The sequence below is a fragment of the Brachyistius frenatus genome, unplaced genomic scaffold, assembly GCF_029030835.1.
Source record: "Brachyistius frenatus isolate BFR_SWC_R1_liver_20210118 unplaced genomic scaffold, ASM2903083v1 Contig_1, whole genome shotgun sequence".
Classification (NCBI taxonomy): domain Eukaryota; kingdom Metazoa; phylum Chordata; class Actinopteri; family Embiotocidae; genus Brachyistius; species Brachyistius frenatus.
In genome coordinates this window covers 4,660,415-4,678,531 of record NW_027210600.1, presented here as the reverse complement: position 1 = coordinate 4,678,531, position 18,117 = coordinate 4,660,415, and the positions used below count along the sequence as shown (strand labels likewise).

General features: G+C 42.6%; 1 protein-coding gene across 1 annotated transcript in view; it reads left to right on the top strand.

Annotated features, from left to right (window-relative positions):
- The first annotated feature begins 8,105 nt into the window (after nucleotides 1-8,105).
- kcnab1a (potassium voltage-gated channel subfamily A regulatory beta subunit 1a) overlaps nucleotides 8,106-18,117 on the top strand; it is a 106,065-nt gene continuing 96,053 nt past the window's right edge. Inside the window, exon 1 of the mRNA XM_069704831.1 lies at nucleotides 8,106-8,260. Within this exon, the coding sequence (XP_069560932.1) occupies nucleotides 8,181-8,260 (80 nt within the window). The 5' untranslated portion in view covers nucleotides 8,106-8,180. The remainder of the gene's footprint in view (nucleotides 8,261-18,117) is intronic.

Sequence of the window (18,117 nt, the reverse complement as noted above, 5' to 3'; positions counted from 1 at the left end):
GTGGTAACATCAGGTGACATATTGCTCGCGTGCTTTTTTTTTTTTTTAATTTGACAAGTGTGGGTTAATTGTGTAGGTCGTGCTGCTGTGTGATTGTCTCGGGCAAACCATCGCGCACTCCAAACTGTGTATTTTGCCTTCTATCCTTCTTTGTTCGGCCTCCTTCACTTGTCTATTCTTTAGCTGACTGAAGTCAGAGCAAATGACTGGTGAAACCCATGAGCCAACCACGGTCCTGAAATATTAGGCGTTAGCTGCTTAAAATATACGCAGTTTAATGATAAATCCACGGCTCCGTCAAAGGTGCAGAAATGGCGCGCATCATCGTGACGTGCAATTTCTCAAGAGGTTTGCATGTTTTGTCACGGTAAGGGCCTCCTGGCACCTGCAGCCTTTTATGGGACGTAGACCTCCTTCGACAGGGTCATCCGCCCCTCTGCAATGAGCCCGATACGTGGAAACAAAACACAATAACAATGGTGTAAGTGTTTATGGAGACCAATGGAACAACATTACGGCAAGACCAGTATATTAATTCTGTGAATTAATCTGGCAGAGCTAATTCGGAGGCCTCAGCAGTTAGATTTCTGCTAAAGCCCGCTTCTGCCGGACATTAAAGGTCAGTGAAGGTCAGTAACTCCGAGTTACACCGCTGCTCCGATGCAAAAGAAAACAGTCTTGTATTTCTCCGTTGTGAAAATCACATCCGAGGTGCACCAGGTAGAGCGAGATCCCGGACATCTTTCAGATGGCTGAAGCAGCCCAGCAGAGGGAGCCAGAGGAGGTTGATTTAATGCCTCTCTGCTGATGTGGTTGGCTGCTCCAACCCTCTCCAGACTATATAGTTCCTTGTTGGATGGGTGGATGTTGATGTCATTGCAGAAAAATATAGAGTAAATACATCACCGTCAGGAAAGATTGATTAAAGGCTTTAGAAAATGTGATGCTCCCTGAAAGTTTGTATTTTTTTTTTTTTTTGGACAAACTTTTATGAGTCGAGAGAAATGAATTGCGCTGGAATCCGTGTGACGGATGTCTCGGTGTTGAAAAAGATGATAAGATTAGAGGAAGCGGCTCTTTAAACGCTAACAAGCCGGAGAGATTCAGGATATCAAAGTGTGTGCGTGCGTGGCTTTGCTCGCCGTCTCGTAAATCACGGGCTTTGTGTAGCAAAAAAAAAAAAAAAAAAGAAAAGGAAAAAGTGAAGGGATATTTTGTGCTGTTTCGTGCATCTCTCATCATCTAATTTTTCCCTTCTCCTTTTTTTTTTTTTTTTTTTTTTCCCCCACTAATGAGCCTGTGTATTGTGTGTATGGTCAGTGTGTGTGCTCTCACTCAGGAGCATGTGACTTTCCAGGAATCTGTGAACTGTGTCCAATCAGAGCTATCACTGTGGACGGTAATACATTCTCCTGGTGACAGAGCGGTCAGGGAATGTGTTTATAATTTATTGTCAGCTGACCAGAGTGGACTGGAACACTGGTGCTAAATTGAGACAAAATGTGCACATGTGCATTAACACGCATTATATATATGTGTGTGTGTGTGTGTGTGTGTGTGTGTGTTGTTATTTTACTTTGCATGTGTGTGACCAAGCATGTACTGATGCAAACATGCAGCAGTCATTTTCAGTCAATGCTGTATTTGATCAGTTTGCAAACTCAGGCTGTGATCCCATTTGAATAACCTGTGTTTTAACAGATGTTCCTTTCATGACATACGTCTGTTTTAGATAAGAAGATGTAACCGTGTCTATTTTCAACTGAGTGTTTATAGAAAGCATCACGTGTGTCTCCCTCATCAGCAACCATAACACCTACTGGGACTTGTTTCCCCACCTTCTAAATTAGCCTGAGCTGTCTCTAGACAAGTTTAGTGATGAACTTTGTAGGAGCAGTGTGTAGGACCCAGTGACATCCAGTGGTGAGGTTGTATATCGCAGCCAGCTGAACTACCCTCACCTCCCTTTTGCATGCATGAGAGAATCTACAGTGGCTCTACAGAGGACCTTTTGAGTTTTCCCTCTAGCCAGTGTTTGGTTTGTCCTTTCTGGGCTTCTGTAGAAACATGGCAGTGAAAACATGGAAGACGTCCAAATGTAGATACGAAGGGCTCATTAAAGTAACAAAAACACACAACAGTTCTCAGTGTCAGGTGATTATATACTAATGAAGATATATCAACATTACATTGAATTTCTGCCAATAGAACCACCTAAATCCTACACACTGGACCTTTAAAAAGTTGTTATACATAGTTTACGGAGGAGGACTTTGCATCTTGTCTTTCCCGTCTTCTGTCTCACTATGATAGATAAAGAACTAAGTGAGTGTGACACAACTCAAATGAGCCGTAGAGCTGCTGTCATTTACTTCTTTTCTAAATGACCAGCCGGCTCAGATCAGCGAGGTGAACTGTGTTTGCTGAGAGCTGTTGACGGTCTGCTAATGAAGATTTGATCAACTTTTGATCTCTGGAAGCAGAAACTCTCAAGGGATGCGGAGAAGTTCTCTAACCCTGAAGAGGGGATTGTCCTGGTCTTGTGAATAGTCACTGTAGTGTGTGTGTGTTTGTTGTATAGATGTGTTCACAAAAGTGTTAAAGCATCCTTTCTAGACTGAAAGAAAATGAACATATGCAACACGTGGACAGTTTTCCTGCGCGATCTCGGACACGTTTCCCATTCACGTGTATTAAAAGGAAAAGAACTGCTGAGAGTGTCTTCGGTATTTGGTCCCCACCAGCCTCCAGAGCAGAATCAGTGCTTCTTGGATCAGATTTGACTCTTCTGATGAGATGAAAAGTGTTTTCTAAAGATATTTCCACATTTGGTGTTTACACAACAGAAGATGAAACTGGGCACAGGTCTACAACGTTGCATGTGCGACGCTATTTTGTTCCGTCCTCTGCACTGCTTCATAGCCCACTGGCAGCGCTTGAGAAGTCTTGTACGCCAGATTGTGTTTCTGAGCCCACGCAGTGATTTCCACTCCTGGATCGTGTCTGTTTTTACTGCAGTATAGCCTGAGGGCTTGAAGATCAGCGTTTTCCAATATTGGTTTTCAGCCTTTTCCCTGGCTACGGAGATTTCTCCAGATTCTCAAAAGCTTTTAGTGATATTATGTAGATGACGAAATCCCCTAATTCTTTGCGATTTTACGTTGAGGAACATTATTCTTAGATTGTTGCACTATTTTTTGCTGACGCAGTCTTTGACAGAGTGGTGATCTCCTCCTGACCCTCACTGCTGAGATGCTCTTTTTTAATACTCAATCATGTTACTGAATTAGTTGTGCGATGTTCCACCGGGTGTTAGACGTGGATGCAGCGAAGTGATGTATGCGAACTGGACTCTGTGCAGAGGGTTTTTATTTTGAAAATTGATTGGATTCTCCGTGCCGTTGCTGCGTCTGACTTCCCGACTGGCTTGACCGGCTGTGTGCAGCTTGATGTGGGTTCTGTCAAAAATAGACTAAGCGCGTATTTTCAACGGAAAGCATCTTGTGGGACGCTTCTGAAACACGCTGTGGCGCGTTTGGTGGAATCACGAGCGTTTTCTAGCTCTGGTGGTGTCACAGTCGGTCCCGGTGGAGCCCACGTCTTTAAACGTCTTGGTTTCAGAATCTCCCACAGGAGTGCACATGTTTTTTGATCTGTCGAATGTCAAGATCATATGCATGTCGGCACACTGTGGTTTATTGAAGGATGTGCATTTTTTTTAATTTTATTTTTTATTCAACTCGTTTATTCAGTCTTTTTTTTTTTTTTTTTTCTCTTTTCACCCGTAGTCAAATAAACAAACATAGAAAAATACATACAGCAACTTCCTTAAAAGGACCTAATGGAAAACATTCTTTCACCTGTTGTTTCTACTCACAGCTGATGTTCCACACAGTGGTAACACAGACAGGTTTCTGCAAACGGTAAACACCATTAAGGACCTCTCATCAGCCTCAGACCAGTCACTTAAGAATAGTTTCCAGTGGACATTTCATGATATTCTTCATGTGAAAATAATACCTGACACTTGGGGACTCAAGAGTGTAAAAGATAGTTTAAGCTCCTGATGAGCCAATCTGTGCCAGTGTGTGCGCAACAGAAGGCTTTATTTAGATTCTCAGTAGATTTTGGCTAATTTATCGTGATCATTCTATTTTTAATTTCTCCTGATACATATCTTGTTGTATTATGTAACAGTTCTGTAATATTTTGATTCGTATTCATCTGAATTCAAAGAGATAAAAGGAAGATCGCAATATTTCTGTCGGTGCAAAGACGTCGAGTTTAAAGAGAGGTATAAACTGTCACTACTGTTTTTGTGCCGAGTGGGAAAAAAAAAAACAAAAAAACCCCACCTACGCTCAAAACATTTGAAAGTCTTTCAAAATAAATCCGTTTTTTGAGTTTTTCCATGTTGCAGAGATGAATGAATAACCTGACAGCAGTGACACACAGCTCCAACACAATGAAACGCAGAGATTTTCTTGGAGTCTACTGTGAGCTGTGGAGTTTTTTTGTTTTTGCGGTGGAATGTCAAAGACCACAGGCAGGATGTTGTGAGATATATACGAAACCACCTTTTTCACGCCTCACTTTGCAATGATCGAACATATCATCACTGATGCTTTGAACATTCTTCTTGTGCTAATTTCTGGAAGAAGAAATGCGTGGCTCTTACACTTAGCGACTTCATCTAATGAGTTGCGAGTGAAAAAGGAGACCGACGGGAGGTGCGGAGGCTCAGATTTGCTCCTCCTAATTTAATGGTGGAAGGAGCAGCTGCTCTGCTTTGCTGCGTATAGTTTGGCGCCGGTGTGGTTGTGCATGCACATGTGTGTTTGCGTGTCTGGTCGTTTGGACTTTGTGATGCCACCAAGTTTCCCGCTCTCTCTCATCCTTTATCACCCTCTCACCATTCCTTCGCTGCCTCTGATCATAAACCCTCCCCCCGGATCTGTAACTACCTTCTCCCACTCGTTCCCTCTAATTGTCTTTTCATAATGTGTTTTTGGACAAATTGTGGATGACAATATAACAGATTCTGCAAAAGATTCAGATTCAGATTCAGCAAAAAAAAACCTTTGTCGTTTTTTTTTTATAATATCTCTACTTGCATACACTACGTGGGCCGTATGGAAGTAATCTTAGTTCACGAAGGATTAACCTTCCTCTCGTGTATTTATCCAAACATGACCATATGAGAAAAATATGTATGAAAAATTTGATACAATAATGGACTTATTTAGTAATTTAGTTCAACTGCACGATGCAACTTCACTGTCTTGACCTGTGAGTGGTTAACTGATGAAGACAAAGGCAGTTACCACATCAGGCAAACTGCCAGGGATAATTAGACTAATCGCACAGTATCTTATGCGCAGGTAGTACTCTCAATTCTTTCTCCTGAGTGTGTGTTTGCACAGCACACTGTATCAGTTTGCGTCTAAGCGGGGGTTCGGGATGAACGGACTTGAATGACGGATTTTGTTCTTGCTAGAATTTCCCTCTTAGGGACGACGATGACATTACAGAGAGGCCCGATAAGATACACGGTGTGAGACGAATCTTCTCAGGCAGCGACCTTGAAGTACAGCAGGTCATCCAGTCGAGGTGCTGTGTGCCGGCCCGTGGGAGCTCTGTTAAATATGCCAAATGCTGTTATATCCGCTCCCACTCCCACCACTACCACGTTCATTACCTCCAGTACCACCACTGCCACCGCTGTTACTACCACCACAACACATATTTAACATGTTTAATATGTAACATATCCGGTAATGCCGAACATTATTATTAAAGGAACATCTGAGTCTGGTCGGCAAAAGCTCTGCCAGGCGATACCTTTCTAATATTTTAAGATATTTGTCATACTAGGTGAAATATTTCTCTTTTGGGTGGTTATTATATTATGGCACAAGTGGTTTCTATCAGAGATCATCACTTTGACTGTACAACCTTGCAGAAAACTGCAAAATGACAGCAAATTTCCAAAACAAATAAGCTGCTGACCACAGACGAGGGGCTGGCGCTCCATCCCTTCACACTGGACAGTCAGCACTGACCCTACCCTTTCCCCCCAGGCCCCTCAGTAAGCTGCCAAGCTCCCATTACTCGGCTGAATAATTCAGGGCTGACACTCCATCACTGATCTATTCACTTGACCTCAGAGGACACCGGTCTCTTGGTGTCTGCTGAGATATCAGAAGGATCCCCTTCTTCAACCCAGGGGGGCCGTTTAATGGACGAGTACACTCACCCGTTAGGCGGATTATTATCCAATGAACAGACCTAGCTTAATACAAATACATTAGTCTGTGGGGTACATTGCTAAATACAAATGCTTCTTTTGTCTGCCTCTGTCTGAAATCAAGGCTCTATCTGAAGCTGGCTATAAGCTCATTGTTGTTCTTTGGTTTGGAGAACCAGCACCTCGCCAGCTTTCGTAATTCATTAACTCAATGTCAGGCCACAATCCTCGGTCTGTCTTTCTTTCTTTACTCACCTTCCTTCGCTTTTCAACCGACCGATCTTAAATGTCTGCGTGTGTTTGACTAAACTTGTGTTGAGTCAGGTGGTGAAAGGCCACGTCAGCCTCCCTGCTCTCCTGCAGTACCTGACACGAATTAACATCTCATCAGCATACGATCTCTCTCCACCTCACAAACAGTAATTGAGCGAGTGCATCTCCTGGGTCCTTCCTCTCACCTTTAGTTAATACACTTTCCCTCTCCTCGCACAGGACTGCTTTGCTGTTTTGTGTCCTTCTCTCTGTTGCATTCAGGCAGGATCGTTTACATGTGGCTGTGCACAGACAAACAGAGGTGGGATTTAAAGTCCGCTTCGGAGTTTTCAGGAAGGAATCTAAAAAGGCTCCTTGTCGTCCTCAATGTGCAACGTTCAAATGTACCCGAAAACCAAAAGGAAACACGAGACCTCACTTATTCCTGTATGTAAATTTGCAAGTACACGCACGTGCACACTTACAAATATTATACTTATTGTACTACTTCTCACGTAACACCCCCAAATTTATAACGTAACACTCCGATAACAAGAGGACACCTACAATTCTACAAATATGTAACATATTGTGTGTCTGTGCAGTTCACGTTTGCTCATCGTTACGCCTCGCAGGAGGTGTACATTTCTGTCGTTTGCGGGCTGGTGTGGGAGAAAAACGAAGAATGGTGTTAAGACCGCGAGACTCTGAAGTGATCCGGGAGGTGTGTAAATTTAGAGCTGTCGCTGGTACCCAACCTGAGGATAAAAAGACTGTGTTTGCACCTCTGTACATGTGGTGTGTGTTAATGTTTGTTAATCGCTCCGCCTCAAACAGTTTGCGCTGTGTTTATTGCCTAAATCCACGTTCAAGAGAAGAGAGCTTTCTATTTTACGAGTTCTTTGTCGATGCATTGTGTGCTTGGGTTCGTGTACATGCAGCAGTTTATATCTGTTTATCTTTTTATATGCATGTCTTTTACCCTGATTTAGTGCTTGGGTGTAGTGTGCACAGCTATCATCTAAGCAGGGTGTGTGAGTGTGTATGCGTTGTCGACACCCTGGCATGTTTGGCTCCCTCCTTTTAGGCCAGGGCAGGCTGTGACGAGACAAGGAAACCAGGATCTTGTTTCAGGCTGGATGAGGCTATAAGAGAGCAGAGAGCACACTGCACGGACAGAAAGACAGACGGTCAGAAAGGGGAGAAAAAGAACCCGGTTCAAGCTGATTAGGAAAAACTACTTGAGAAGAAAAAAAACGAGAGAATCGTAAAAGAGAGTAGAGAGAGGGGTGCCAAAGACACGCAGGACAGTCAGAGAAAGATTCATGTCCTCGGGCAGCTTGTTTTGTGCAAAGGCTGGAGTGATCGGTCATCCTAAAAAAAGGGGGTGAAGGATTTGGGACCACTTGGAAGCCTAAAGCTCTTCCTCTTCAACTTGATCCCCAAACTCTGCCCTTGAGGGGAGGGGGCACCCTCTGGGGCCATGCTAGCCGCCCGCAGCAGCGGAGGGGGCGTCGGGGGGCCCGGCGGACACCAGCCGTCCCACCTGCTCCGAAAACACTCGGTGGCCTCGCTTAGTGGGACGAGAGCCCACCGCAGCAACTCCCAGGATGCCAAGCGCAGTTCGGTATCCGGAAAGCAGGTGGCGCAACACCGACACAAGGCGACGTTGATCAGAGAGATGGAGACCAACTGGTACCTGAAAATGTTTGGACTGGGCAAAGAGGAGACAGTCGCACATAAGACTGGCATGCTCTACAGGTCAGTTCAGCACTGAGAGAGAGAGAGAGTGTGTGTGTGTGTGTGTGTGTGTGTGTGTGTGTGTGTGTGTGTGTGTGTGTGTGTGTGTGTGTGTGTGTGTGTGTGTGTGTGTGTGTGTGTGTGTCTGAAAGGCCTTACATGGCAGTCATGCTTGACACAGTGCAAACAGATTTAAGGCCTATTGTGTGATACAAAGCAGCTTGTATACATTGACTGCATATAAAAGTGGATGCAGCTTGCAGGTTGAAAAACAGGCTGATGCGGAAGTGCCTTGAAGTGCAATACCACAGAGGGCCTCTAGGCGTGTCTGTTTGACTGACAGGCCTGTGGTGCAGTCGGGTTTCCGCTATCGGTGGGTGGGATGCTGTGTCATCGGGTTTCCAATCAGATCCACCGCTCGCTCCTCGCCACCTCGTCCAAATACGGTCACTTCTGGCTCCAAACCGCTCGGGACTCGCAAGATGGCGACGGCCAGAATCCGAAGTCGAGGCCTCAAGACGGCGGTTCACAAACCAGTCGATGACGTCACGGTTGGTTGCCGCTATGTTGTTGCACAAAACCATTCGTCTATGGACAAATTCGTCTCAAGTACTTTGGAACACACAAATATACGCACACAAAGAAGCTTTCGGGGCTTTCCGGTTCTTGACACATCATTGCCAGTGTGATCAGTAAGTTTATGTAATTACTGAATGCTGCATACACAAAGTGTGTGCATGTGCACTGACAGATTATTCCAGTATTTTTGGGCTCTCTGATAACAAGCGCTTCCCCCTCTGTCCTGTCATTTCATTTGTGTGTCGTAGGAGTCACGCCGGTCATAACGACCCCCGGCTTAGAGTTGTGTCACCTGATCTGGCCATAATGCTAATAGCCAGCATCTGTCTTGCTGCATTAGACTGTGTTGACATCTTCTACCACCATGGTGACAAAACATATGGAGGCTGCAGGGACTGTTTTGATTCTCGTCTGTGTGACTGACAGGAAGAACTCAGTGTAATTCTTACTTTTTGAGGGTATTAGCGAAGTAAGTGTTGGCAATCTTTTATTTTGATCTCTCCATCTAGCCTCTCTTTCTTTTCTCACACATGGATATTTTCAGTATTGGGTTCCCCCCCCCCCCCCACCCGACCCCCCTCGCCATGTCTTCCCTCTCATCGTGCTACTCCTCTTTCTTGTTGCTAATCCGTGTCCCATTCCACTCATTCAAATCTAAAGCTTCACATTCATCTTCTGTAGTCCTGCCGTTTCCCTTTCCTCACATCTCCTCTCCCCTTTCTCTTTAGTGTCCAGCGTCTCTGATGGTTTTGCCTTTGTTCACTCACTAATTTAAGAAAAACCCAAGCAGAGCAGAGGCAAGAGAGCGGAATGATAAAGGAAGAAGGACAAAGTGTGGTGAGAAAACGTTGAGGTCTCCCAAATATTTACGGATCCAATTATGTTGTATGTCTATAATCCAAATGTGTCCATTCACTGTTCATAAATTATTTGGCACAAGGTCACAGAAGCAGTACGATACTTTTGCCCGGTGTTGTCTGTGAACATTTTTACAGATTTGATTCACTTAAAAAAAACATAAGGGGGGACTCCCCTACACAGGCTTATTTAAATGCTGAAAACAGTGCTAAGAGTTTTGCATTGCCCAAACAGTTTCACCATTACTCCTAAAGACTCGGCATGAAAAGAAACAAAGTGAGGATTTCTTAGCATAGCATGGAAATGCAACACACTAATGGGACGCATAAATCGGTAGTGATACTTTTTCATTGCCATCGTAGCAATGTGGTGCCACTGTAGTAGTGTTTCCTACCACATAAGCACCTACACAGCCAAGGTACTTTTTTCTACTGTAGCCTGTTTTATTTATTACCACAAAATCCTTCCTTAAACTGTGTCCTTTTGTTTGTTCTTTGTACATAAAAAAGGCCGTAGACACGCGTTTTAACTGAAAATTTAACAAAAATGAAAACGTGACACTTCCGAAACACAATTAAGGACATCAGGTTGTTACTACCAATGTAGCTTTTAAATGTTATTTAAGAATCGTCCTGAGGACATGGCGGCAGCTGCACACTTCACATGCTCTTTATTTACAGGCTCATGAAAATATGATGAACGCCTTGCGGATTGACTGACAGACTGACAGGTGTGTGTGGAGTGAGGACTGTGTGTACGGTTTGTGTGAGTGTGTTTAACGAGTATGTTTCCAATGTGATGAGCTCTACAGACCACCAATAAAAAAAAGGACTACAGTGTGAATCACTATAAGATTAGCGCGACCTTCACACACCTGCACATACTGTCTCACACTGACAAAAAACATTTAATAATTCATAGAGAATTAAATCCATTGTGATCTTATTTTCCGATCACTGGGACCCCGTTATAATAAATTGGATTCAGTCTTCTACTCAATGACAACTAATAATATAATCGACTCTGACCTAGAAAAGGCATGAGCTGAACCCCCCCAAAAGACCCCTTCTTGCCAATCAGCCAATTTATGCCACGCACACACACACACACACACACACACACACACACACACACACACACACACACACACACACACACACACACACACACACACACACACACACACACACACACACACACACACACGCATGCACGTCTGCCAGCTCTCCTCTCTGAGCCCCTGACATGGATGCCAAACAGCATGCGATGGATGGATATCCCCACTCCCCTTCTCGTTTAAATCAGAACAATTGCTGCAATTTTTAGCTCTCCAGTGATTCCTGCATTAAAAACTGGGGCAGAATATAATCACAGAAATCCTGAGCTTTTCTAAAAGCTCTATAAATAACCTCTTCTCCCTCTTAAATATGCATTTTCTTTCCCTGGCACAAATCAATTGAATGGTAATTTGTTTTTGACAAAGACAAAATATTTAAACGGCAAGCTTTGAAAATCAAATGAACATATCCTACCTGAACAGATGAAGCCATCCAGTTTTCTGTCATAGGAAAATGTATACGATGATATGTCTAATTAGCATATTTTAGGATATCGTTTGATTGTACTTTATTGTACATTGATTGATTTTATGTTCTCATATTGGGTCAGCAATCCACTGATTTGTTGGATGATTAAATCATGAGATTGTGGGGTGGTATTGGACTAAAAGCATTAAATTAAGTGAAATAATGATTTAAATAGAGTAAATTAGGAAACCAAACAAGTAAACAGTCATCAGATGGTCAGCAGGTCAGTAATAAGAAGCACCATCCCTTTAATGATGCAGAAACACCTGTCTTATTGATCCTCAGAATTACAGCAGCTTGAATTCATGCTTGTGTTTGTACTGTAGTTGTTTTTACACTGATCTAAAAGGGCTATTCTGCAATGCTCTTGGATTTCTACAACTGATTATGATAATTTAATCAGTTAGCCATATTAACGTGGTGGAAAAGAATCAGTATATTCAGGATTAATCTCAGGCAAACCAGACTTCCCAGAATCTGCCACATCCCGGCATCATCCTGTATGTCAACAGCTGCTCCGCGACTGACCACGAGAGTCAGTCTGACCCTTTTCTTTATGCTTCGAGAGTTATGTTTAGACAACACTGATGAAATATGTGGCAAACTTTGATTTGAGTTGGTTTTATATATTTTACAGTTGAAAGGTGCTGATGGAATAGTTATGTCTTTTAAGCACAGTTTACAATGTTTATGATGAAGTGGATCTATAAGTAACATGTGCCATAAAGTGAAATTAACTGTAAAAGGTGTCGTTAAATGTATATTATGACTTTCACATTTAATTCCTACAGTCTGACTTTAATCTCCCACCTCATCATCTGCGTCATCAATCCCTGCGGTGTCCAAAGGTAACACAATGCGTGGAATAGTTTTTTTTAATTTTTTATCATGGACTTCCTGATTTGCGTTCAACATCCTCCTTCTCTTCCTCTCTGACCATAAGACACAAGCAGGTCCTTTTATGCCCCGACTCCCAATGATCTGTCAGCGTATCAGGATTAGATACAGTATAATGTGTTGAAATGAATTAACAAAATGATCAATCTCCTCCCTGGTTCTTCCAACACTTGAGAATAATTACTGCTTTTGTCGTTAGAGGGCAGCTCGGTCTCTGCGGGCAATTGTAAAGGTTACATTTAAAAATCCATTATTATGGTTGAGCATTTCTCTGTAATGCAGCACAGTGTTAACAATTTTACTAATTACTTTCTGTTTTATCCCTGTAACTCAAAACATTTTCTCATACCCAAAAAGTAGAACTATATTTAGATAAATATTGTAAACGTCTGACGACTAGTCAACTATTGACTTGAATTCCCGAGTATTATTCGATTTGGAGACTGTTTCTTATGGGGCAGTCCCAGTATCTAATCTATATATTTTTAAACCCAAAACATCTCTCATAGCCAGGGAGCAACAGCCTGGTTCGAATGATAACGACAACCAACAGTGTATCACTGCCCTTCTCTGACCAGGTATGAGGATTATATTTCTTCATACCCCTAGCACTAGGTGTGACAACAGTGTGGCAACATGATACAGGGAGAACAAAAACACATGTTCCAGTAGATCATGATGGATGAAGCATGGGGATCGTGCCAAGAGTTGCAGTTCATCCACACAGCAGCCCCGTTTTTGCACTTGCATGGGAATATGCTAAAAGTATCCATCTCTCAATAGATGGAAACACTGCCGATTCCAAAAATAGGGCTAAGATTTAACGTGTTATTGCAAACAAAATACTGTTGAATAGTATGTTCTGTTCATCTTTACACACCTCTTCTTTGATTAAATAAGTTGAGAAGAGGAGCGTTAGGACAGCTAAAATGTAAATTATGCAATACTGCACTTGGTGTATTGGTCTTATATCTCATACAGTCAATGTAATAATATCCGCCTCACTCTGCAGCATTAATCTAGATTTTCCGTGATAATAACAATGGGATTTAGCGGTGAATGTAGGCCAACACACTGGTGTTAAACAGGAGCAGAACAGTCCCCGAGGGCTGGAGACTGATCACTGACATAATTATTGCTGCCATAAAATCAGACGGTATAGCAAGAGCTCTCTCATTGTTATAAAAATATTGAATATTGTTTTAAACGCTGCAGATAGTAAGAGGTTGCAACCACCTCCAATCTTTTTAAACTCATCCAAAAAAAAAAAAGAAGCTGTACAGTGCTGTGGTGTGCTGCTCTACTTGTTCTACTTCTATCATACTGGGCTCAGTGGGTAATTGTTAGACATATGCAATCATTACATGGGGATTCACTCACTGGGGAGAGCACTTGGGGCAAAATGAAAGAGACAGCTAATTAGTCTCAGGGAACAAGGAGCTGATTGTAAAAGTTAAGAGTGGAAGTAGATGTGAAGAGGAAGAAGAATGTAAAAGCAGAAGATAAAACACAAAAAAGACAGACTAAAGTTCAGACCACATTTCTGCCTCAGTTTTTTTGTACTGTAAACCAGGGTTTCAAACTGGCCTCTCTCCCTCCCTGTGCCTCTCTACCTTCTTTTTGTTATTCTTGTCAGTGACTCACCTGGCCACATGCTGAGGGGCTCAAAGGGAAAATGTGACCGTTCTGAACACCAGAGTCCAAAACATAAAGTACCACAGACAGAAAGAGAAACACAAAGGAACCAGTGTGAGACAGCAACAAAAGGAAAGTGAGTTTTTTTTTTTTTTTTTTTTTTACAAGAGAGCATTAGTTGTTGATATCAGGCTTTACTGTAAATCACTGTTTGCCTGTGTATAAGGATGAGTGTATCTAGTGTCTATAAATACACTGTAAACACACTCTGGCATTGCATAAGCTCAGATGACATTCCTGCTGCCAGGCAGGATCACTTTTTCCACCGACCCTGCTGGACAACAGACACAGCTGCCTCTCCACCCAATTATGAGTTCAGATGTGTCTGCACACACTGTGGTCCCTTCACTGGTTAAAAAAACAAAGGTTATGTCCCATGCAAAAATAATCCAAATTTATACTCTCATGTACATAAAAGAACAGTACCAAGGAACGTTGTGCCCCTCTGTGTTGGCAGACTATTGCTAGACACTAAAGAGGGATGTTCCTGAGGCCAAATATAGGCAAAAATCATACTCTTGTGCATTTTTGAAGTAAGTTTGTGCATATTGTTGTGTAACAGCAGCCTTATTTATGATGTAATATACAGTCACTTAAAAAAGTAAAAACATAAACAAAAAGTATGATTTAAAAAAAACGTCCAGCTATTTGAAGTTAAAATTTTGTAGCCCAGTGTAGTTTACAATAGAGTCAATAGAGTGTCGTATTCTTTTAGGTGTAGAAATACACTCCTGAGGTTAAATTTACAGGGTGAAATTTTATTACAATAAACAGCTCCGGCTGCACATTCACACGTGGTCACTCATAGTTCAGATAATGTTCCCATGTGTCATTACAATGATGACACTTTCTTAATATTTTGGGGTTTTCCATCGTTCATTTCATTCTGTAGTGTGCGTGTGTGTGCGTGCGCACGCACGTGTCACATTTGGATATTTTGGTCGAGCAGAAAGAAATGCCAAGTTTTTGCTGAATACCAAAACAGTGGAAGAATACCATTCCAGTGTGTGTGTGTGTGTGTGTGTGTGTGTGTGTGTGTGTGTGTGTGTGTGTGTGTGTGTGTGTGTGTGTGTGTGTGTGTGTGTGTGTGTGTGTGTGTGTGTGAAAAGAGTGACAGTGTGTATCTAAACACAAAGTTTGTCATATGGGAGAATGGCATTCCTCATGATTCCCACAATTCACTGGAGGACCAGACGTGATGTCATTGAGCACTCCCATGAGGAGGCCAGAGGTGAGAGATAATATACAGTGTGTGTGTGTGTGTGTGTGTTTTTTTGTTTGTGTGTGTACATGTGTGTGTATGGGGAGAGAGAGAAAGAGTGAAATCAGAAAACAGGCTTCTCCATTTTGTTTTTCAGTTCACCTCATTACAAAAACACTGTGTGCAATTGTGCAGAACACGCTGTTGGCTGTGTGCAAGTGTACGTGTTTATTTTAGGTATTTATTATGGGCAAGACTCCAGAGTACACTTTGTTTAAAGTGAGAGAGCAGGGTAAGAAACAAAAGGCAGAAAGAGATGAAAGAGATCAATGGAGGAGAAACAGAAAAACTTATATATGCACAGTGTAATGAGTCTGTCCGTGGTAGATAAAGAAAAAAATACAAAGAGATGGGGGGAAAAACAAGCAAATGGCAGGAGAGACAAATGTTGGAGGAGGGAAAAGAGGAAAATCAGGAATAAGTGAGAGCTTGTGAGGGAATACTGGGAGACAAAGGAGGGATGATGAGGAGGAGAAGTGGCAGAGAGGATAAGAGAGAGGTGGAGAGAAAAAGGGTAAAAATGAAGGAGAGGGTGAGAGACAGACAGACAGAGAGAGAGACACACAGCTGGAGACACAGCCAGAGACAGAGACAGAGGGGGAGAGCGAGAGAGAGAGAGAGAGAGAGAGAGAGAGAGAGAGAGAGAGAGAGAGACAGATAGAGAGAGAGAGAGAGAGAGAGAGAGAGAGAGAGACAGAGAGGGAGGGAAAAACGTCCCAGATTCCCATTCCATTTAATAGGGAGCAAAACCAAACTGAGCTTATAATGTAGACTGGCTGAGCAGGGGGCAAAGTGACAGCATGAGTGTGTGTGTGTCCTGTGAGAGAGGAGGAGAGGGGGAGTTATCTGTGTGTCTCTCTCTCTCTGTCTGAATGTGTGCAGAGAACATATGTGCCACAGCACATGAAGTACATGTAAGGAAAAAGCCTGTTTTTCCTGTGTGGACATACAGCCTGCTGACAGATCGGACTCAAGTCAAGTTCAATTATGGACTCCACAATTCAGTTTCAAAACAACTTTTTCTACATTGGATTTTCCTGCACCGCTTGCTTCCTAGTGTTTTTCTGAAATGAGAGGAGTATACTCATGTGGAGTTTTATCCAGAGGAATACTTCACACTCAGCTTTAATCAAATGCTCAGGCACACACTCCTCTGCTCCATGTAGTGCTGTGTGGGCGAGGGGCCTACCTGGATTACTCTGAGCGTACATGTTTGTGGGACACACCAGCAGAAGAAGGGAGAGATTGAAAGAGAGGATAAAGTGAAGAAGGCGGCCGGAATATGTATCTGTACAAAGCAACATGCCCGGAGATCCCCAACCCGAAGCAGAAGAGCTCCAGGGGTCAGGGCGGGGTCCAGCCCCAAGGCCCAGGTCAGGGGAGGCTGGTGAGGGAGATGTCCACGGGGACGGGGACGCGACCCTTCGCTCCTCTCATGCTGTGGACGGCAAACAAACCCAAGAGTGTAGTGGAGCTCAAACAGCTGGAGGAGTTTCTCAACTTCCACTCGTTGTTGCTGCACGACACAGTGAAGAGTCAGACAGGCATGGTCTACAGGTAACCCTGCCTCAATACGTCCATGTGTTCTTATATAGCCTCTTCTTTTTACAGCTGTGGGTTCATTTTGGATTATTCTGCCATATTGATCGATTTTAATTTTTAATTTTTTTTTTTTATTATTGTTTGATGTTTTTTATGCCAGAGTTGACCATATGAATATTAGGATTGAGGGACTTGTTTGGTTGGTTGTTGCTGGTAGTCTTTTGGGCAGTAATTTTCTATAAAGTCCGGCATGTTGTGCTCAGATTATCTTTAATTGGAGATAAAGAAGTTTGCACATCAGCAACTGTTATAATTGTACAAAAAGGTCATCTGATGTGTGGGTACAGCCTAGAAAAAGTTAAAAAATCAGGACTTCAACAGTTGAAAATCATCAGAAAAATCCTTGAATTTCCCCCCATACTATATATACTGTTTCAACGATGTTAAGGTCACTGGTGCTAGAAAATGCACAGCCCACTGCATCATGGGGACTATTGATCTCATGGTGAAACATACCAGCTGATTGATCATTCTCTGAAGGATTACACTGTATTTCTGATCGGATTTTCCTCTGTAGTTCTTCATAACTTATTAAATAATTTTTTTTTTAAGACTATGAGGTTCCCTACACTGATAATGTAAGAGGTTTCATGCTACCGTATTTGAGGCAGGCACATGCGCACACAGAACTAAATCATGAGGCAGGAAAAATAGTGGAGTACCACAAAAAGTAAATAAACGTGAACCTGAACACAAACTTTAACGCATCCATGAGCACATATTTTTATCGGTGTTAATTGTTTTCACTTCATACTTTTCATATTCAATTTATTTTGTGGATATGAAGTATGTAAATTTCTAGTGCCTGCATTCATAATGGCTTCACAGTACTTTAAAGGGTGCATTTTAAACACCAGTTGTTTATGCACCGGGGATGAGATACAAGTAATTCATCAGTTTTTGTTTTAAAATTAAATTGTCGTCCAAATGTTAAATGCGAAATGAGTTTCGCTGGGAAGGTAATCCAGTTCACGTAGCTCAAGCTGGTAGGATGTGCCGTGTTTGTTGATTTCCCTCTAGTTTGTCATCCGTGACGAAGCATCATGTTGGAGAGTGTTTTGAGTGAGTGTGATTGGAACTCTGTGGATCGCTGCTGAGCCCTCAGGCAAGAGAGCAGCGTGTAGCTGCTTTGCACTGCATTGTGTTATTGTGTCCAATGAAGAACAAAGGGGTTTCATTCTCTGGTGGAGTTTCTGTTGTTAACTTCAGCTTGTTTATCTTAAAACATTTTTTTTTTTGTCCCTGAAAGCTAGGATTTATGGATAAAAAAAAAAAAAAAAATCGAAATAAACAACCACTTGACTCACATTCACACAGCAACGCGTAATCACTGCTGTTGTCCACAAGTATTGTCAGATGCCTAAGAACACTACCGCAGGAACCACAGAGTGATAATAATA